This window comes from Empidonax traillii, unplaced genomic scaffold (assembly GCF_003031625.1).
Source record: "Empidonax traillii isolate 1590-97213 ecotype Southwest subspecies unplaced genomic scaffold, ASM303162v1 scaffold6:size4315531, whole genome shotgun sequence".
NCBI lineage: Eukaryota > Metazoa > Chordata > Aves > Passeriformes > Tyrannidae > Empidonax > Empidonax traillii.
The window spans coordinates 4,150,726-4,172,209 of NW_020955199.1; the positions used below are offsets into that span (position 1 = coordinate 4,150,726).

General features: G+C 41.0%; 1 protein-coding gene across 3 annotated transcripts in view; it reads right to left on the reverse strand.

The window, feature by feature from the left end:
- Positions 1 to 15,895, reverse strand: part of EDIL3 (EGF like repeats and discoidin domains 3) — a 228,216-nt gene extending 212,321 nt beyond the window's left edge. For all 3 annotated transcript variants that reach the window (XM_027881299.1, XM_027881307.1, XM_027881291.1), the window contains exon 1: positions 15,653 to 15,895. In XM_027881299.1, the coding sequence (XP_027737100.1) occupies positions 15,653 to 15,719 (67 nt within the window). In that variant the 5' untranslated portion in view covers positions 15,720 to 15,895. The remainder of the gene's footprint in view (positions 1 to 15,652) is intronic.
- Between the last annotated feature and the right edge of the window lie 5,589 nt (positions 15,896 to 21,484).

The following is a 21,484-nucleotide window of genomic DNA, read 5'->3' on the forward strand; positions in this document are numbered from 1 at the left end:
ACCCCTTACTCCATACCAAAGTTCGTTAAGAGGATTAGGAGTTTGTCAAAGTTGTACAAGGTGAGAGCTATTGATACCTGAAGTTCATTGCAGGAGTTGGACCTTGTTGGAGATTGTAAAATTTAAGGGCTTGATAACCAGCACTTTTGAGACTAAAACTATCTAATTGCCAGAGTGAAGGTAACTACGTAATAAAGCATGAGAGTTCCCTGACACCTGGACTGTCTTTTTTCAGCCTGATAAGAATGTATAACTAACATCATGCCCCCTGTCAAATGGGTCAAGACATTTGGGACTTTCAGCCTGTGGTACACTTTTCTGGGAGAGGATCCTTGTGTGAGCATTACAGACAAATGCAGAAATCTGAGCATTAATCCTGAATGTAATGCTCAGCTGATGGCTTTTTGTGATAAAGGGTCAAAGGGTACATCTCAAGACACAGCTTCCAAAATCCAAAATTGCAATATTGTGCCTTTTTTTTAAATTCTTAGTCCTGTTGAATGCTCTCTGTATGTATCAAAGGCAATCAAAAGCAATGAAAACTGCCTGGCTTACTGGACCAAGACATTTTCATTTTTCAAGCAAAAGAAACATTTCAGACTGAACTAAGGGAAACATAACTCATGATCAATGGTCAGCAATCAGGACCATTTAATTTATGTATATTTTTATTTATCTTCTTATGCAGATTCTGCCATATACTGATCAGCCGTGTTTACACGGCTTTCATTAATAAACTGGTGCAGGGTACATTCATTTTACTGGCTAATTTGCTTGAAACTAATTTCTTGAGGCAGAGCCCAGTGAACTGAAGCACCTATAGTTTTTGTGAAAAATATAACAGCACTTTCCATTAGTTTTAAAGATCAGCTGCTTTATTATACAAAATACCTCATTTCTTACCTCAGTCAAGAAATAGGGAGGTTTTAAATTAGATAATTAATTATTAGAAAGTGTCTGCTCTTCTCCCAGAGTGTAACCAAAATGAATCACCATTTCAGTTCATTTTAACTTCTTCCCTTAACGCTCATATCAGCAGAGTTGTTAAACTGTTTGCATGATCACTGAATCTTAAATCTATAAACCTCATCATCTCAGCAGGAGTTTTCATCCAAGGTCTCTTGAGCCGAATCCAGATTACATTTTAAAATGCAGGATCATAACTCCATTCCAATGTGCTTGAAGGCCATGGTTTTCTATCCTAATCTGGAGCTTGGACATTTCTAATATTACCACCTCCAGGAGAAAAACGTTCAAGTAGAATCTCCACATATTGACACCCAGTTTGGTTTTTTTTCCCACTTGTATTTCATAAACAAACATAAAGGAAAGTTAATAATGCACATAAATCTTTGTTTTGGGGGTCTTGCTGCCAGCCCACATAACTGCAAGACTATAAAGTAAAAACCGCAAAGCAAAAAACCCCACGTTGTTTAATGTTGGTTAGCCTACTTTATTAACGATAAGCAATAATTAAAAAGCAAATGAACAAACAGAACCAAAAAAAACCACTAGATGCACCTTGTATGTCTTAAATTTTATTTTACCAGTATCTACATGAAATACAATTTCATTCTTGACGTTGAAAGGAGAGACTATTCTGCAGAAGGCAGAATGCTTTAAGCTCACAGAGACTCAAAATGGGGGTTATGAGGTGCATGAGACTTCATCCTCACCCCAGTAAGTGTCATATTTACAGAGAAAGTGATTCTCACTCTTCTGCCATGCACTGCTGTGAGGGGTCTGCCTCTGCCTCTTCAACCTCCCCCTCCTGCAAGCAATGGGAGCTGCACTTTTGCCCCTGAACCTGCCCCACGCATGATACAGCCCTGGTCTCACAGGTCCCCCCTCTGTGTGCAGGGTAGGGAAGCCAGTTCCCACACGGTCTCCCCGACCTCTGCCCCAATTACTCAGGTCTTTCCTAAACTGGGGATCCAAAACCCAAACACCTGTGCACTCAGAGGAGTTGAGTGTACAACATCCCCCCATCCTCAACCAGTCATTTCTTCCCAGAAGGCCCTCAGGTAGGTCAGGTGTGATTTATCCTAACAACCCCACGCTGAAAGCTCCCAGGCACCTTGCCCATCACTTTCCCAGAAACATGCTCTATGATTCTCCCAGGGACCAAGTCATGCTGATCAGCCTGGAGCTTCCTCCTTCAGCCAACGTTTCTGACTTCTAGGGATATAGGTGCAACACTCGCCTTTCTTTGGTCATGAGGGTCTTCCCTGGACCTCCCAGAGGTTCCAGATGTCCCTCCCTGCAAAGGCTCTATCCAGCTCTCAGTACCTTTGGATGCACCCTCTGGCCCACTGGCGCAGGGTGAGCCATGCCCACTGCCATACCTCATTTTCTCTGTCAGACCATCCCAACAGCATCACTGACCAGTCTCCCCGCACCACCCTAAACTTAGGTGTCCCAGACAAGACATCAGCTGTTTTTGTTCCCTGCAGGGGAATCTCCTTTAACTACCACCCTCATTCTTTTTTTTTCCCCCCTTTGCTCTCTCACCTGGTTGGTACCTGTAAATGAAAAACCAAAGGTGGGGAAGAGAGCTAAGATGTGACATCAGAAATGAGTTTCCAGCTCCCCCATCAGAGAAATTTCTAATCACAGCTCATTTGGGGATAGTGCCTTAGACTTCTCATTTGCTGTGAGCTGTTGGCTTTGCGGGGTGTTTGCAAGACCCTGTCAGTCTCCTGTTTGTCACACAGCACATCCTGACAGGCAACACTGTTCCCACCCTGGGCATCTCCACAGCCCGAGGCTGAGGCAGCAGTATCCTCCTTCGAGGTCTCTGGTGTTCCAAGGAAGATGGTCCAGCCCATGCCAGAGCTAGACTTGTTTGGCAAGTCTGAGAATCAACATAAATGTTCTCACAGGACAAAACAGCCATAAGCAGCACCTACATTTGAAAGACAGTGGAGTTAATTTTGTATACAAACAATATTACTGAACAGGTATGTTGCAAAAGGATGACTTGGCCACTTACATTTAAAAAAGTTGATAAATGTTTTATATAATTGCTAGCAAGCAACCCAGATTAAGGGGCCCAGATAGGATCATAAAGAGACTCTCAGTGATTAAGGCACAACTCACTTAACACAGTGCTGGTAGTTTTTCCTCTCTGTTTTTGCATGAGAGACATGAATCCAAACCTGAATATGTAATTTAACAGACCAACATTTCAGAGAGATTTTATCCCCTTCTCCAGTAGGCTGTAATGCAGCTCGTTTTTTTCCCTGAAGGTTCTCTGAAACCATAAAATCCTAAACTATGTTTATAGTAATAAAAAACTGCACATCTGATCTGAAGATTTAATAACTTAATTTGGACATGAAGTGACAGCTTGCAATATAGATAATAGTTTTGGCAAAGCTGCAGACATTAATCTAGAGACAGCTTTGGTGTAAAGTTATTCTGCTGCATTTGAAAGAGGTGTCTTTGTATTATTAAAATCAAGAGAAGACAAAAAAATCCATATTCCTTAAAAAATTAAGTCTGGAAAGCAACCTACTTTCAACATCAAGTTTGGATTAACATGTACCAGGGCCTTTGGTCTTCGAACCATCAACTTAAAAATCAAAAACCTCAAAGTCCAAGTCAGTTCAAATTCCAAATCGAAAAAGAAAATAAAAGAAAAAGGGATAAAATAATAGTCCAGAAAAAAGAAACACTGGGATAAGGTATAACATAAAGCTGAAACCTGAAAACATTTTCAAATAACACCATGTTTGACACAGTGAAGCCTTTTGTCTATATTTCCTGCCCTGAAAGTACTGCAGCTGCAGCTAACTCTAGTTCTTGGCCATTATGACTTGTAACACTGTTAATTTTCAGAATTATTAGAAGGCTTTCGATTATCTAAAGAATACCTGGGAAAAAAAAAAAACTCCATATTTGTGCAAATGGTGAAATTAGGACCTCATGAAAACCTCAGGCTCCAAGAAACAAACAAAAAAAATCCAACCAAAAATTACACCTCTTCCCACAAGAATGCATTAATAAATAAAGAAATTTATTCTTTACTCTCCCGGACAACAGCAGATGTAGTCCAAAAATTCAAGATAGTTAATGCTAAACAAACTAGGTCACTACAGAGATATCAAGGATAAATATAGCTATTTTTAATGCAGAAAACTTTCCTAGGAAATTTTTTGACAGCCTGAGATAGCGGTACTGAACGCAGAAACCTGCAAACATCCCCACCACTCTTCACTTTTTGGTGGATATTGCAGAACATAAATACTATAAAATGACCTACCCTGTGTTAGTACTCAGAGATGTGTTAGAAAAAGCCAAAAGTCAACAAAAATATTGCATGGTACTACAGTAATGAATGACCCATCCTCCCCAGATAATACATCCTTGTACAATTCATGTGCTGCTGTTTATAACCAGACTACCAGGAGGTCTGACAGGATCAGGTGGTGACACATACATGCTTCTCCAAGAACAGCATTGGCAACACGCCACAAATTCTACAAAGGTGTAATTTCTTCAAAGTCCTCGTTTCCACCAGGAAAATAAGGGTTCTGCTGTTCCTTAGAGAGCATTGAGACTAAATACTCTCCTTTTCCCCCTTAAAGCAATAGGAGGCAAATATCACAGGAACGACTCCATTCCTTCCTCAGTCACTGGTGGAAGGATGTCTATATGTGGAATGATGCCAACTTCTGGCTGCACCCCAAAGCCCAAACTCCAGGTGAAGCTAAAGAGCAGGGGTGACTCAGGGAGGGTACGAGTCAAAGGAAGTGTTTTATTTTTAAACCACATCAGTTTTGAAGCAGCATCTTTCAAAAGGCCAACTTCACAGACACACACTGCAGCCTGTAATCTACTAGAAATGCAATTTTGTGTCTCTTATGCTGCTCTCTTTCAAAGAGCAGGTGTAATATGTCTAAAATCTACAGTAGTTTTGCTTCTTTATCTTAACAGGAAAATGGGGTAGAGCAAAACTAGACCATTTCCATAATCGCATTTTCTACAGAAAATTTGAGATCCTATATTATATTAAAGGTTTTTAAAAATTAGTCCAACTGTTACAGAAGACGTATACCATGCTGTAAACAGACTGGGCACCTGCAATTTTAATTTTAAAAGCTTCTTATACATACTTTTTGAAAATAAAAAAGAAATTAAGATCTCCTGCATATAATGTAATGAATGAGAATAACACTGAATGGCATTAACTGAAGGTTCTCCTGAAACACTAGTTCCAGATGATTTCCTGTTTGTGAGAACCCTGCAACTCTGTGTAAATATTTCCACTATTCTAACACTTCTCTCTCACACACAGTGTGTAGGCAAGCTGTACTTGAGCTGACACTACAGGAGATCTAATATAACAGATTTTAGGAGACATAAGTCATCAAATCTCATTATTCCTCTTAAAAGAGATGCCTTTGCCCATTTGATGAGTTGATCCTTGATTTCAGACTTCAGGTTGTATAGTCTGAGGGGTGCAGACACGTCAAGAATAAAAGGTGAGGAACAACAACACAAAAAAGCTTGATGTGACACGAGAGACAAAGAATTGTTATGAAAGATGCTAGCACAAGGCTTCATTATTAGCTGCCAAACTGGATGAAAGGGTGAAAGAGGGGCTTTCTGAAACTCAAAAATCATAAAAAAAAATTGAGTTTTTTGCTAAAATTCTTCACCGTTGTAAATGTTGCCTCTCTAGAGACAACAACAACAACAAAGAGTTCAGAAAAATTATTATAATTAAAGCTCAGTGAGCCCTATTCCAGTGAAGTTGTGGTGGAACAGTTTTGGGATAGTCCTCATTCCCTCCTCTGCCTCAAAAGGAAATTTTTAGGTAGGATTTAAAAATCTGTTTGGATTTTTCTACAGGCTCTAATGCCATAACAACAATTCATTACTACTTGAAAAAAAATCAGTGTACCTGTTTTTAATTATTTATTGCTTTTACAGGAAATAATAAAAAAAAAAGTTTACTAGAAAAAACATCAAAATTAACAAAACAAAAATAAATACAAACAAAAAACCCCAATCAAGCAGCAGACTAATTGGTCAAAATTAGTCAATCACTAATCTCAGACATTTTGAAGAGTTTTTATCCTCCTAATGTAATTGAAGCATGTAATGATTTTACTCATTTTGGCTTATTCTTTCTTCCTGCTCAGCCTTCAGCTGGTCTGAGTGGAGGAGCTAGAACGACATCAACTCACCAGTATTTTTGAAGTAGTTTTCTTGCTTAGAAAAAAGCCAGGGCAGAATTTCTAAGGTAGGCAGCTCCTCCTGTTCCACTGAGAGCACACAGGGAGCTCTGGAGCCTCCTCTGCTTTGCAAGGCCCAAGAGGGATCTTTATCCACTGGATAAATATTTGCAAAAAAATACTTAGGGAAGGAAAACACTATAATCTGTCCTCAACAAAATAACCTACCAGGACTGTTTAGTTAACTAACACTGGATATGCCCCAGGATGAGGAGGTAGCCACTCAGGACTGGAAGATGGGAGAAATATGAAAATTGCTCCTCTGCCCTCATCCATGCCAAGGCAATACAGACAGAAACCCACGAGTTCAGATACTCATGGATCTGAACTCAACTTGTTTTCACAGTGGGACATATACAGCTCTACACAGGGCAGGGAGAAATCTGGCATTCCATGCCTCAGGGTCAGTCCAGAAATCTATTCCTTGGAAAAAAATGTGTAAAACTGTCACTGAGAAAACTACCTGTAACTCCTCTTCTCTGAGGGAACCAGGTGAGGACACATCTGGTATCCAGTAGTGCTGTCCAATCCACTCCCTCCTCCCTGTCCACATTTCCCTTCCTTGCACCAACACTGGAACTTGGCTGGTCCTGCTCTAAGTCATCCCAACAAGGTATACCACCAGGAAATTTTACTACTCTGGGTAAGATCATCACCAGTGCCAAAATCTTGGAGAAGTCAGTGGCAAAGGAATTAGATGGGCTTGGCCCTAGTGTCAGATCATACAGGGCATAGTTACTCATTTCAGTCGTGTCTGGCAGTAAAAGAATTTGGAGATTTAGAAAGTTTACTACAGACCAGACACTTGTTTCACCCCTCTGTGTCCAAGGTGTTCCAACCCACAGGTCAGAGCTGCACCTTTTACTTCTCCACTTTTATTCACAGTTCAGCATTTTGGTTTCAAACTGACAGAGAGTAAATTTAGATTGGATATTAGGAAGAAATTCTTCCCTGTGTGGTTGGGGAGGCCCTGGAACAAGTTGCCCAAAAAAGCTGTGGCTACCCCATCCCTCGAAGTGTCAGGTTTTACAGGGCTTGCTGCAACCTGGGATAGTGGAAGGTGTCCCTGCCCATGGCAGGGGGTAGATCTGGATGGGCTTTAAGGTCCCTTCCAACCCAAACCAATCTGTGATTCCACGATTCTATGATTTTAAATGCATATTAATATGTAATTATTCATCTAAAATGAAAGATTTTGAGGCATACTGGAGTAATCCCCTGCTCTTGCTGTGTAAAGCCATATAGATGTAGTATTAACAGGAAGTCAATATATATAGTCAATCACAGTTTATTCCAGTTGATTTCAGAGTTCTCATTCAGAATGTCACTTTGATTATTTCCCTCCCCCACAAAGGATTTCAGAAAAGAAGGAATACATCTGACACTACATTGTTAGGTATGTCTGACATTTCTTCAGTTACCTTTTTTTCTTTTTTATGACGTTAGTTACAGGCTGAACTACAAGACCCACATTTGGAGAAGAGTTTAAGGTTAAGCAAAACTACTATAGGAAGGAACCAGAGTGTTCATGAAGAGTACAAAAATACAGACAGCATTTCTAATAGAAATTTCTGAAAGAAAAATACACCTTAATAAGGGCACCAGTTTGAAGAGAAGCCTGGTGAAGACAGCCAAGATGCTAAAATAGAATGGGCTTGATCACAACCAGGAAAATGAAAGCCATTATTTAAAAGGTTGCTCTTCATCCTGAAGGACTATCTATAATGTATCATTTTTTACAGGTCATAAGCTAAGCCTAAAAAAAAAAAAAAAAAAAACCAAACACCAAAACAAAACACCATAAAAGAAATTGGGCAAAAGCATCATTGAAGTAACATATATAGGACACACTATGGAAGAGAACTACTAGGTCATTTTAGCTACTTCCCATGACAACACATCAAGCACTGGAATAGGCTGCCCAGGGAGGTGATGGATTCTCCAGCCCTGGAGGTATTTAAGAAGAGACTGGATGTGGCATTCAGTGCCATAGTCTAGTAACTATGGTGGTAGTGGATCAAGGGTTGGACTTGATGATCTCAGAGGTCCTTTCCAAACCCATCTGACTCTATAATTCTATGATTCTATGATCATTCCTCCATCCACACTGTACACTGTTTACAGTATCAATATAATATTCTCTTGAAATTGTTCAAATAAACAGCATTCTGTCTTTTAAAACAGTTCTGGAATAGTATCTGAAAGCAATCAGCTAGTAGGTCTAAGTTTTTAACCTTGTGAGGCAATCTCATGCAACTCGTCACACAAGTAAGGAGTCTGATAAGTTACATTTCATGAAATAGTTTCTCCATCGATATTTCAAAAGCCTGAGCTGGAAAAAGAGTCAAAGAAAAAAAAAAAATTTGTTTCAGAGCCCAGCACACTGCCTAGAAACATAATTAGCTAGAAAAACAGAAAACCAAAAATAATTGACAAAGAAATTAAAGCACAGTAGTCTATAGGACTATAACACAGAATAATTAGGGAGGAAACTTGGATTAAAGGGTCTGGTTGTATGCAACAACACCCAGCAATGATAGAACCTGTTGTAGATGAGGGAAAGACAGACTGAAATAAGTAAATGCTAAACAAAAAAATAAATCAAATATCTCCTATTTCCTATTTTTCATGCTCATGCTTGGTGTGTGTAAGTCCTACCCAAAAGTATTTCTTGTGTTGTCTGTTGTAGCTTCACTATTGCAGAAACCCAAGACATGGGTAATCAGATGGTAGAAATTACTGTTATTTATGTTCTGCTGTCAGAGCTCTCCATAAGAATGCAGGCTGACACAGCATCTTGACAATGATAAGAAAAAAAGCAGTTTTAGTAGAAATTTTGTCAGCCTACTTACACAGCAAATAAAATTACTGCAGCTAAAAATTGGCAAAGCAGTCATCTCTTTCAAGGTATTTTTGTCTATCAAAAAATTACTATTGTGAGAATACTCAAAACATATATAAAAGAAATACATCTCTATCTAAACTGTAGCCAGTATGGCCACAATCTGGCTGTGCACAAACGCCTTGTGCTGTTTAGAACTGAAAACTACCAAGGAAATAATGAGTTGCAAGTGGAGAGGGACAGGAAAAAGGAAATAAGGTTATCTGCAAAAACATAAAGAAAAACCAACTCCTGATCCGTATTTAAATTAAGAATTTAGAACTCTCAGGTTCAAATCCACAGTACAAAACACTTTAATAGTCAACACATGCAGTCCATGTCCCAGGTGGGCAAGGTACTGTTGACGGCTTAAACTCTTGTATGTACAGAATTGCAGTGTTCTGATAAAAGTATTTTCTTGTTGGCAATTTTATCAGTAGCTTTAAACCAAGAGTCAACACTTGATCCTGGGTGGGTTGTGCCTCTGGACCTGACCCCAGACTCCCACATACCCACCTGGGACCAGAGGCAACAGAGAGAACTCCACATTCAATATACCCAACCTCTCACCTCCCCTGCAGGAGGTCTGGCTGCCTCCTCTGCAACCTGTGGTCTCCAGGTCTCACACAATACACACATTTTTTGCTCACATTGCTGGTTTCCCGCCAGGATGTGCCAAGGCTCCAGCCCTGGCTCTGCTTGAGGAGTGCTGATTTTCCTGATCCTGCTTACCCATCTGCTGCTCCTCCCTTCTGTCATCTGCATGTCAGCTTGCTGCTTTAAATATTGTGTTTAAAAATCATAACTCCTCAAAACTGAAAACTTGAAGTTCTGCTGCTGCAGGTGGGAGAGCTGAGATAGTCCAGGATTCTCCATTTAAATGGCACAGATGAACTGGTACTTTCTTCTCTATTTTCAGACAACTTGTACAAACTCATATCTATATATGCCATAAAAGAAACCAAAAAAAACAACCTTTTGCTTACAAATGGTTCCTTACTAAACAATTTTAGTGGAATAGAGTGAGGAATACTATCATTATTCTCAAAAAAACAAACAAACAAACAAAGAAGAAAAAAAAACAAAACCAACCAAACAAAAAACAACCCTAGACCTTTTTTTGTTGTACATAACTATAATTTTCTTGTACATAAAACCAATTTTTAGTTGAAATATTTAGCTCTGTAACCTGAGTTCACAGGATGAAGAGATCTTATTACTCAAACTTCTAAGTATCAGACCAGATGTGAGGCAAATAAATGGATGTAACTATCTAAAGTGAAAATATACCAAAATACAATATGTATGCAGACTACACATTATGTAAAATTAAGATGTTTTCATGTGTGTTTCACATGATAATGCATTCACATATGCCACATATTAGCTAGATTAGCTGGAGACTTCATTAGAAAATCATGATCTGCTTCATTTCTCAGCTTTTAAAATTAAAGTAGAAGAGCCCCCCCGCTGTAATGAAAGGTAAGACAGCTTGCTGATTAAAAAGAAGAAAACCCACACGAACAAACTAACTGAAAAACCCTGCAAATATATCCAGTATATTACCGCAGCAGCAAGACTGAGATTTGATAAAATACAAAAGCGGGAGGAGATGGTGCAGGTTCTGTGCCTCCAGGTGATAGTTCAAATTCTTGCTCTCAGAGCACCCAGCTCCACAACTGCAGCTACTGTTTTTGTATGGACCCATGCTCTAGTCCTGCAATGCAAATGGACAAAAGCTGCTCTACCCCCTACAAAGATTGTTAGAAAATCAGACATACCCTGCTGTCACTACACTCCGTAAGTAGCTCTCCCTCAAACATAAGATCTGAGTCTTCTATAAAGATAACAACCTAGACCCATTATCACTTGTTTCTCAGGTTGACATAACACACTGACTTTAGGCTCCTGTTGCCTTTCCCCTGGGTTCTCCCCTCAACTTTAAGTGAAAAATGTGTATAGGTCATCCAATATAAGACAGCATTTTCCAGAGGTTTTAATTTTGCAGATGTTGATGTTCTTACAACCTTTCTTTGGGTTTGAATCTTTTTTTAAATCATCTTTAATTTTCTAACGGATCATCTGACCAAGGTTTTACTGTAATTTCACTGTGAACATGTTCTGAAAGTTGAAATAAATTAATACTTGTTTGTCATTCAACCCATATTTATTCAAACTTAAGTTGGGCTTCAGGTATGCTATAAAGAAGCCCAATATCATAGTCACATGATCATAGAATAAGTTGGGTTGGGAGGGACCTTAAAGATCAACTCATTCCAACCCTTGCCATGGGCAGGAACACCTTCCACTATCCCAGGTTGCTCCAAGTCCCATCCAACCTGGCCTTGGACAATTCCAGGGATGGGGCAGTCACAGCTTCTCTGCACAGCCTGTGCCAGGGCCTCACCACCCTCATAGGGAAGAATTCCTTTCTAATATCTAATCTCACTTGTAATGCAACACTGACCATCCTCTAGGATTCCAGAAATACTCCTGGCTCTGTGGCTTACTTGAGTGTGAAACATTTAAGAACACAAGAGGATGAAAACAGTAACATTCTAACTTCTATGTGACTCACAGTAAATTTGAGAACAACTCAGGTTTATCTCTTGACTCCTGTAGTTCATAAACTCCACTTCCCCAGACATCTTCACTCCGAAGGGGTATCAGCGTGTGAGGTTTTTACTGCTGTTGTATGGACATGTACTTCACAATCAGCTAATTTAAGGCATAAAAATCACCCTCTTAGTAAAAGGTTATTGTCTTTTGAAACGATTTTCAAAGTGGATCATTTCCTTGACTTGGAACCTGATGATTACTAGAAAATTGTGGAGGAGGGAAGATAACGCAGTGCCCCTTTTCACTACCTTGCCATTGATACACAATCTTGTATGAAGTATATCCCTTGAAAAAAGACATAAAAGATAAGGACATAAAAGGCAGTGAAACAGGAAGCTGGACACATAAAAAAACCTCAGCTAATAGTACCAAAAATATCAATTCCAGTTATAATAATGGCTTGACATCAAATTCTGTCCTGGGCTGACCAGACATGTACAGAATGCAATAGTATATCCTCTATATGCTCTCTGGAGGCTATACGAACAGTCATGGAAAATCAATTTGAATACAAATGTAATTTGTTAAAAGAACAGTGAAAATCATTATGTAGGGTCACACTGTCAGCAGTTTGTAGTGAAACAATTGCCATCCAAGGATGCAAAGGCACTTGGTAAAACAGAAGAATCTTGGTCTTTAAGTCTCTGTGATCTTTTCAGTCGTTTAGTATAGTTACTAGAGAACAAAGCTCCAGTTTACCTCTCATTTCCCAGCACTCTTACTCCTTGCAGCTCATTCCAGCTGCAGAAAGAGGCTTTATAGAAACTTCTAAGCCTTAGACAGAGTGAAGATTCCCACTGAAATGGAGAAAAAACATCCTTGAAACAGTTCCTTCAAAGTTTCAAAGTATTTATCTCGGGCTGACAGGACACAGACATAAAATAAAGAAGTAGGTTTGACTGGTTTTGGCAATGTCGATATCATTTTTAGACACAGCACACACAAAAATTCAGCAGCCTGAAAAGTGGAAAAGGATGATACAACTTAGGGATCCGCTTCACTCAAAAGAGAACTCAAATGGTAATTTTCAGAAGGTCCTGTTGCAACACCATTTATCACCAAAACATGGGATATACTAATTTTCTGTGCACTTACAGCATCATTACCATAGCTAATCAGCTTACCCTATGGCCTGAGGTAAATCTGGGGAGTGAAACAGCCACCAGTTTTAATTTATGTTTTCCTTTCTTCTGATCACAGTTTTTACTGGCTGTTCTGAAAGGTATTGGCTTATTTGTCCCTAAAAGTAATACACAGTGGGGACTAAGGAACCTATATTACAGTACATGAGATACATTACATTTCTTTCACCTGAAATAATTTCTTATACTCTGTGTAGTCACTCTGGTAGTTTCTGTCTTGTCCACTGCACAGCAGAACACCATAGTGGCTCTCATTCAAATTTGACCAAGGAACAACAGCAACAACAGCAAATGCAAAAGCTTACAGCTGTTCTGAAATATGTATAAAAGGACATCGCTTATTAAAAATGCACCTACATCTGTCTTGCAAATAAGGGGTTGAAGTCACTTCACCCTTGAAGCCTGGTGTCATCATGTACTTGCATATAAACACATCTCTGAAGATCAGGCTCCTGTTACAGTGCATGAGATTGCAAATTTTTCAGACTGTCCAGGAAGAAGAAAATTACAGTCTCCCGTTGAGACGATTTTTTTCATCGTCATCATTAACTCTCTCAATTTTCTCACCCTTCTCTCTCCCTTCAAAACAACAGCAAGACAAAAAAACCCAGACTTGCTGATATACTATGTATTCATACCAAACACAAAAAGCAAAAGATGTTTTTAGGACATTATTAGTAAACAGGATTTCAACTTCCATCATTACTTTGCAGAGCCCCAATAAGAAAAGCAGTTGGTATTATTCTTTAAGAGTAGGCTTGAAATGCAGATCAATAATGAAGTCTGTGACTTAACTCCGATCTGCACTTGGAATTTACCCCAAAAGGCAGGGAAGAACCACCCACTGCACTTCCACAGATATATATGGTACACCATTACTCTAATGGACTCACCAGCAAGTAGTGTTGAAACAATGTATAGGTGAGTTTTGTATTGTTCAAACCTGCTTTCTGAAGAGTTGGATTTTTTTTTCTTCCTATTTCACTCCTGCTAGAAAATCTATTAAGTTCTCTCTGATCTGAAGTTACCTAAAACTGTGACAATATTGTAAAATTTAAGGAGAAAATGTCCCAGATGTGAATTACAGTCCTACGGAAGCCCAATGTAAAGCACTTATGACAAGTCTAGACTTCGTGGCACACACAGCTGTCTTTTGCTTGAAACAAACAAAAAAACCAAAAACAAACAAAAAAAAAAAAAAAAAAAAAAAAAAAAAAAAAAAAAAAAAAAAAAAAAAAAAAAAAAAAAAAAAAAAAAAAAAAAAAAAAAAAAAAAAAAAAAAAAAAAAAAAAAAAAAAAAAAAAAAAAAAAAAAAAAAAAAAAAAAAAAAAAAAAAAAAAAAAAAAAAAAAAAAAAAAAAAAAAAAAAAACACTTTGGGGGATAATCTGCAGGTACAAGGACACATTGCATAATCTATCATGTGCTCACTGCAACTGTGTGAATGTTATCAGATTTTGAGAAGCCACTGTGCTGAATAATTTAAGGTCTAATAAAATATTCAGTTTTACTGATACACTGGTTTCACTAAAAAAAAAAAAAAAAAAGTGAAGGGAGCAGGTCTAAAAGTCAGTAGGAATACTCATTAGGACAATAGTTGTTCTGTTAAGCTTGGGAAAGGTACAAGCGGGAGGATAAAAAGGTCTCTACACCGGATAGGATCACAGGGAGGGACAGAATATTCGCGGCACAGGGAGATGTTCGGAGCTCGCAGAGGACAAAAGGCTTCGCAGTGGGACGCGGGGGACAAGAGAGGACCCTCGATGATTCCCAGGGGACCCAGGATGATGCTGGAGCCCAGCCCAGAGCCTTCCCCAGCGGGTGTCCAGGCAGGAGTCATAGGTTGGACTGGATGACCTCAGAGGTCTTTTCCAACCTAACTGATCCTGTGATGCTATGGGACAGGCAGCGAGTGATCGCCCACCGCCCCGGGCGGCCCCTTGTGCTCCGGGGAGACCGGTCCCACACCCTCCTCCATTAGCTCGTCGCAAGATGATGTCCTACAACTTTTTTAATGCGAGGAGAGAAAACCCCCATAGCCCGCACTAACTAATTATTATAAATGATAAAGAGAACTCCCAAGAGCTCTAAAGTTATCTTTCTGGGTTAGGGTTGGCTCTCCATCTCTTGGTTTTTTTGTTTGTTTGTTTGTTTGTTGGTGTTTCCCCCCCCCCCCCCTAAAGTGGATGAGACATCCAGAAGGCGCCGTTGGTGTTTTAGGTGAGGATGCCCTAATTAGAAGGAGGCAGCAAAAGGGTCGCCTGGCAAGAGCTGCTCGCTGCTACCGAGATGCTCGAGCCTCCGAACGTGTTCGCAAAGTGTTCCTCGGTTTGCTGGATACCTGTCTCGGAGCTCAACAGCTTCCAATTTACAATGAAGACCGGTGGCTGGGGAGCGTTGGCAGGAGGAGGAAGGGAAAAAGAGATCTGGGGAGCTCTGCGGATATTAAACGTAATCCAGACGAGCGGCTGGGAAGGTTTAAGCTCTCACGGCTTTTCTTTCCCCTCTGTTTAAGCATAGTTTCAAAAACAGAACGATTCTGAGGACAGGTCTGCCTCACATTTCTATTTCGAATGGAGATATTAAATATATATATTATATATATATATATATATATAAATACTTATCCACAGAGAAAAAAAAAAGGAGAGAAGAGACGGTACTCGGCTCGGAGCCGAGTGCACTTGCACTCGGACTTTGCGGGAGCTCCAGTGCTACCCCAATCCCCGGTCCGTCCCCGCTCCATCCCCAGCGCCCTCCTAGCTCTCACCTCGGGCGGGGCGCGGCGCCGCCAAGCTCCCGCAGAGCGCCAGCCAGGCCAGCACCGCGCGGCTCATCCTGCTCCTCTTCCTCCTCTTCTCAGCCGCCTCTTCCGAGGGATGCCAGCGGTGCCTCCGCCCGGCGCTGCGCTGCGAGGATGCTCAGCGAGGGTCCCGTTCCCCCGGCCCAGCTCAGCCCCTGCTCCGATCCCGCAGCCTTTCCCACCGCCCTACGCGCGGCGTGGAGCCTGTCCCGCCGCCCGCCCGCTCTGCGCGCCCGCCAGGTGCCGCCGCGCAGCAAGCATGGCCCTGCCTCCTCCTCCTCCTCCTCCTCCTCCTCTCCCTCCTCCTCCTCTTCCTCCTCCTCCTAGGGGCGGTGCCGCGGGACACACCTCTGCCGCGCCCCGCCCGCGATGTGGTGCAGGATGTGCGATGCGGGATGGAGCACCCGGTCGGGAATGGGAAGCCCTGGCTCATCATGCGGATGCTCCCGCAGCTCCCTGTTTGCTCTCTCTGTACCCTCAAAGTTCCCCTCCCGTGGCTCAGTCCCAGTGGGTACCTGCCCTCATCTATCAGGTTCACGCAGGTGTTTTACCCTCCACGCAGGTGTTTTGCCCTCCATGAAGGTGTTTTGTCCTCCACGCAGGTGTTTTTCACTCCACAGACATGTCCTGTAGGTGCTGTCCAAGTCATGAGCTGCCTCAGCTTAAAACCCTTCCTGAACATCCAGACAGAGAACTCATGTAGAATCATAGTCATAAAATGGATCGGGTTGGAAGGGACCTCAAAGGTCATCACATCCCGTGGTCAGGGACACCTTCCACTAGACCCAGAAGATATCTGTTCTTCCACCTTGCTCCCTCCCCAGGTAGAATCCCTTCCTGCCCATTTACTGAGCGGAAGTTAAAGCAAGAATGCAAGACATGGTGAAATTTCAGAAGCAGTGCAAGGTGGAGGACGAGAAGGTCTCCTGTCAGACTACTAGGCACCTTTTTGTTTTTATCTCTTTTTTCCTAGTTGGGTGTATAGAGCTACAAGAGTGAAAAAAAAAATAAAATTACTACTTGCCCAGTGATTGTCAAAAGTCTCTTCAGACATTCTATGTCCGTAATTTGCATCCCCTCTGCATGCCCTAATAGTAAAAGACCTCATATTAATATTATATTAAGCTGTAATGCAACTACCGAGTGAGAAGAATGTACTGAACAGCACTGCGCTGTTAAGAAGCCTTTCTGCAGAAGCTGCGGGCTGGTTGCATGACAACAAGAAGAGATATCGTGAAATTAGGAGTGGAAACGACCCGTTAAGTCGTCTGATCTGCTGGTTATTTTGGCTGGCACCTCACAGTAGTTCCAGCATTTCATTTTTCAAGCCCTTTGTCTGCCATTAAACGCCTGTCAGTGGCAGGGTGACAGCCCTTCCCTAAAGCTCTGGTTTTACATCTCAGCTCGCAATTAATCACATTTTTCTTTGACATTGAAAGTGTTTTGGTTTCAACACACTGCATTGTCAGTAAAGATTTAAAAGGACCAGGATTTTTTGCGCTGGTTAAACTATGAAATTAACAGAAATAACACACTTTGACAAAGAGCATTTGACACCCAGAATCCCAGAGCATTTTCAGCTTGCATGCAGAGCAGTGGTGCACACACCAAGTGTGCACTGCACCCTTCATGGAGGCACAAGCCTCTCCGGGGGCCTTAGCCAACAGTAGTGGGGTAGTGCAAAATTATCCATCGGGTTAGGACAGACAAAGGAAAAAAAAAAGTCTCCCCTGCATTAACTCAGCTCACACCAATGGAGAAAATATGTTTTCACAGGCTGCAATCCAGCGTTTCTCTGTGGACACTCCACCAAAACTTCCATTGTCTTCACTATGTGCACAGTTCACCTGGCAGCAGTCATGTGGGCTGCAGTCATGCCTTAGTTTGGCTGCACAGACACACCTGTGATTGCATCACTACCTCCACAGCAACGCCAGAGATCTCCCTGAAGAAGTGCTGTCTGGAAGGAAAATACTTCTATTTCTCCCTGAGGGTTGCTTTACCGTCAGTACAGAGATAGTGGAAATTTAGGAAGCCTTAACAAAGCTCTTGATATTAATGCATCGTTTCTCCACAGCAGTGCTAATTTTACTGCTTATCTCTGTTTTACAACCAAGAATCCAGCTGTCATAATTACAAGGCAAGCTGCACTATAGCTGCTGTGGCAGCCCAGCATGCCTGCACCCCCAAGTGGCAGGCTTGGTTGTTTTTGTTTGGTTTTGGGTGTTTTGTTTTTTGTTTTTTTTTTTGGGGGGGGAGGTTGTTTTTTTTTTTTAGGGAATAATCCTGTAATGCAGCCTCTTTATTCCCCCAATTAGGATAAATCTAAAGGGCCTAACTACACTCGGTAGTGGGAAGCTTTTTTTCCATTGAGAGCCCTGTGACTAGCAGCTGATTAAAATGACACAGCGATAGTTTCTTCAAAGCCAAGCATTGTTTATTCAGCCAAAAGGGATGAAACAACAAAAGGCTTTTATGTCTGATTCTTACCTAAAGTGCAATGCCTTTTTGTTTTCAGATTTTCAGTAAGTTTTATTCAATAAAATCTATCCCCCCACATCAGAGTAATCAGACTGTTCCTTCAGCTTTCTTGCCGCCCCTCTCTGCTGGGCTCCTCTTCATGTGCTGCTTCTTCTTGCTTGTTCTCATGTGTTTGTGGAAGGACTTTGGCTGAGGGCTGTTTCGGGAGGTCCTTTTCATCCAGCGCTTTCCTTTAATCATATTTGGTTTCCTTAGCATAGGGCAACACATCACCCAGCTCCAGTTCAGTGCTGTGAGATGGCTCCGACGTGCAGACTGTCCCTCACAAATCAAATGTAGTAACGACTTGCACCTAGGTTTTCTTGACTGGATTCTATGATACGTATAAGCCAAATGGTGCTATTTACAGTTTTAGCCTGGGTTTCACCCAAGAATTCCTTTATTGTTGTGCTGTGGACTCACAGTTCTTCAGCGCTGCATGGCCAGTATTGTCATGAGGGTTGTTGTGGTTGCAGCATTTCCCAGGATTCTCCTCCTACAGTGGCCAGTCCCTGACCTGACCTCGGTGAAGATGCTAACCTAATGTCCTTCACTGACTTTTAAAGTCCAGAAATAGTGTATACTTGCCATTTCTTGAGTATGCTTTTCTTGAAGCAATGGACGCATTGGCAGCAGAAAAACATGCCTTGTGACGGTCTTTTATAAGTACTGTAGGTATGTAAATATATTTTTTATGGGGGAAACCCTAAGACCAAAGGCATCCTGAAGATTCTCTTTCCCTTATTCTGTTACATATCTGCAAATTCTTATTGTGTTCCTAAGAGTAGACATGCTTGGCTCAAATACGGACTAGCATGGCACAAGCCATTGCAGCTGAAGCTGACATTCTCACCTTTTATATCAACATTAATATTTATACTCAACACATAAATATCACTTCTTTATATTTGTTTTTTGATATTTATCTTTAAGGCAAAATTCTTCCTTCAGTCATCTGAATTCATGATGTGCTTTGTGTCTTGGAATTTAGGACCAAAGTGGGCTCAAGACTTGCCAGATATTAACCCTTAATAGCTCTATCATCCTTTTTCTGCCATCCATAGTGTGAACATAGGACATGAAGACTCCTTTTAATTTTTCAAACTGTTTCCACTCTTCAGGACAATTTCTGCAGAGTTTTAATTAGCTGCACTCTACTATCCAACTATTTATTTTATTTGTTTACTAGTCATTTAGGATCAAGGACTCTTGTGCACCCATTTTTTAATGTTCTCCATCTAAATGATCAGCACTTTTTACCAGGAATTTCTGCCTAACAGACAAGGGACCGTAGGGACTGTCGTGGGGGTCTGCAACATCCCTCCCTTAGGCTAAGGAGACCCACTAACCTTCTGGAGTAGAAGGGGTAGAGTGGAGAGACAGGTGAGCTACTGTTTTTCCAAGGCAAACCCCCAGTATTTCAACTGGGAAAGTGCTATTCCACCACTGTTAATGTCCCCAGTGTTTTCCTCCATCTTACTTTCATGAGTAGCTTATTTTTCCTGCATTGTTTTCTGTCTTGCCTCACATGCTCGAATTAATCCTTTGAAGTCCAACAGTATATTAAACAGGAAAAAATTATATCCATTAGAAGTGTAGGCAGCCACAGTGCCCTTATGTAAAGAGACATCAGTGAAGGAACCAAAGCAACAAAACTGAATGTGTGACATGAAGATGTTCTTAGCATAAGAAACAGAATAATGGTTAATGTTCAATGGTAGTGACATCAGGTCTAACACTTGTTGCACAAAAGATGAACCAAGTAACTCCCACCTGTGCTGCAGCAGTAGGAGAGTAAGAGCTAATCCTAACCGTTTGCCAACCTCTTGCTGATTTTAACTGTTATCTAGACAGGGTAAGTGTAACCTGCCAATTACCCTATAACACCTTTAGGGTATCTTGGATACAGGCTTTGTTTAGGAGATTAGCTTTATCACCGCCTGCCATCACAGCACTGGCCAGATTGGAGCCTTCTTAAAGAGAGATCAGGATGGGTTCAGAGACCAGGGCACACAAGCAGAGATTATATTGCCACCTCCATTATAATTAGGGCTATAAAATCCACTGCTGCATGCTGCAGAATTCCCCATAATGTTTTATAGTAATATGTACTTTGTTCTTGGGGGATTTGTCGACACAACTGGTTGCTCTGATTCTTCAAGCCTTCGTTGTGTATTTGAGAAAAGAAGAGATAATACATCTGTCTGTCACCACCACAGCAGCATTGCTAGAAATATTCTTTGAGTTGACACTGCCTCTAAAAAAATGGAAGCAATCCATTCTTTCATCTTTTCCCAAACGCAGACTGATCCCCCCCTTCTTGAACATGCAAGGTTTCCTGTTAAAAGTAAAGGTGGGTTTTGTGGCAGATCTTCCTTTCCTCAAACCTCTCTGGTTCAAAAGCATTGTCATGTAATACTCCATCACAGGAAAGGGAGAGAGGCTGTGCAACACAGGGAAACACTCAAACTTCATTTAAAAAGAAAAAAAAAAAGGTGTTTCTTCTTTCAGTCTTTTGCAGCACAGATTTTTAATTTTTTTTTTTACTATTTATAGAAATAAAGTAACAAAATTAGTGTGATTGATAGTTGGTTTTGATTTCCTTTCTTCTATTTTGGAAACAAACTTTTACTGTCTATAGAGGACAGCATTAAAAGATCCTGTCTAAATGTTTGAGAATGTTTTAAAATTAATCCTTTGACTCCCATAACATGAACTTGTAATGCCAGAAGAACATAGAAGAGGAGAAGGGTCCACAGGGTAAGGTATGAGCACAACCCCTGAAACAAGGTACTCCCATGTTTTGTTGTACAAAGCCTTTTGCAGACCACTGAAGCTACAGAACCAGGAGCTAATAAATTTCAGCTGAAATTATTCCCTTCCCATTTGTGAAAGGAATTTAGATTTGTGGGGTTTTTTTCAGCAGAACTAAGACGTGCAGAAGCTGAGTGTGTCTGTTCATGTGTCTTTTCAGTGCCTCTGCACACAGTTTGTCACCAGCACTACGTGGTTCCTCCACTTTCTAAGTATATCAGAAGTCTGAGCTAAGGATTAATATCACTCCTCTGTGTAGCTGAAATTAGGGTTAAAAGGTAAAGTCACGTGACAAACTGGGACCCCAAAAATGGGAATGAAAATCATCCCCCAAGCTTCCAAGACATCTACATTTGGGATGAAAAGAGTTCCCTAAACCCCCCACAATCCCCAATTTGGGGTTGAAGAGGGTCCCAATCCCCCAAGACATCAAATTGGGAAGGACAAAGATCCCTAAAAACACAC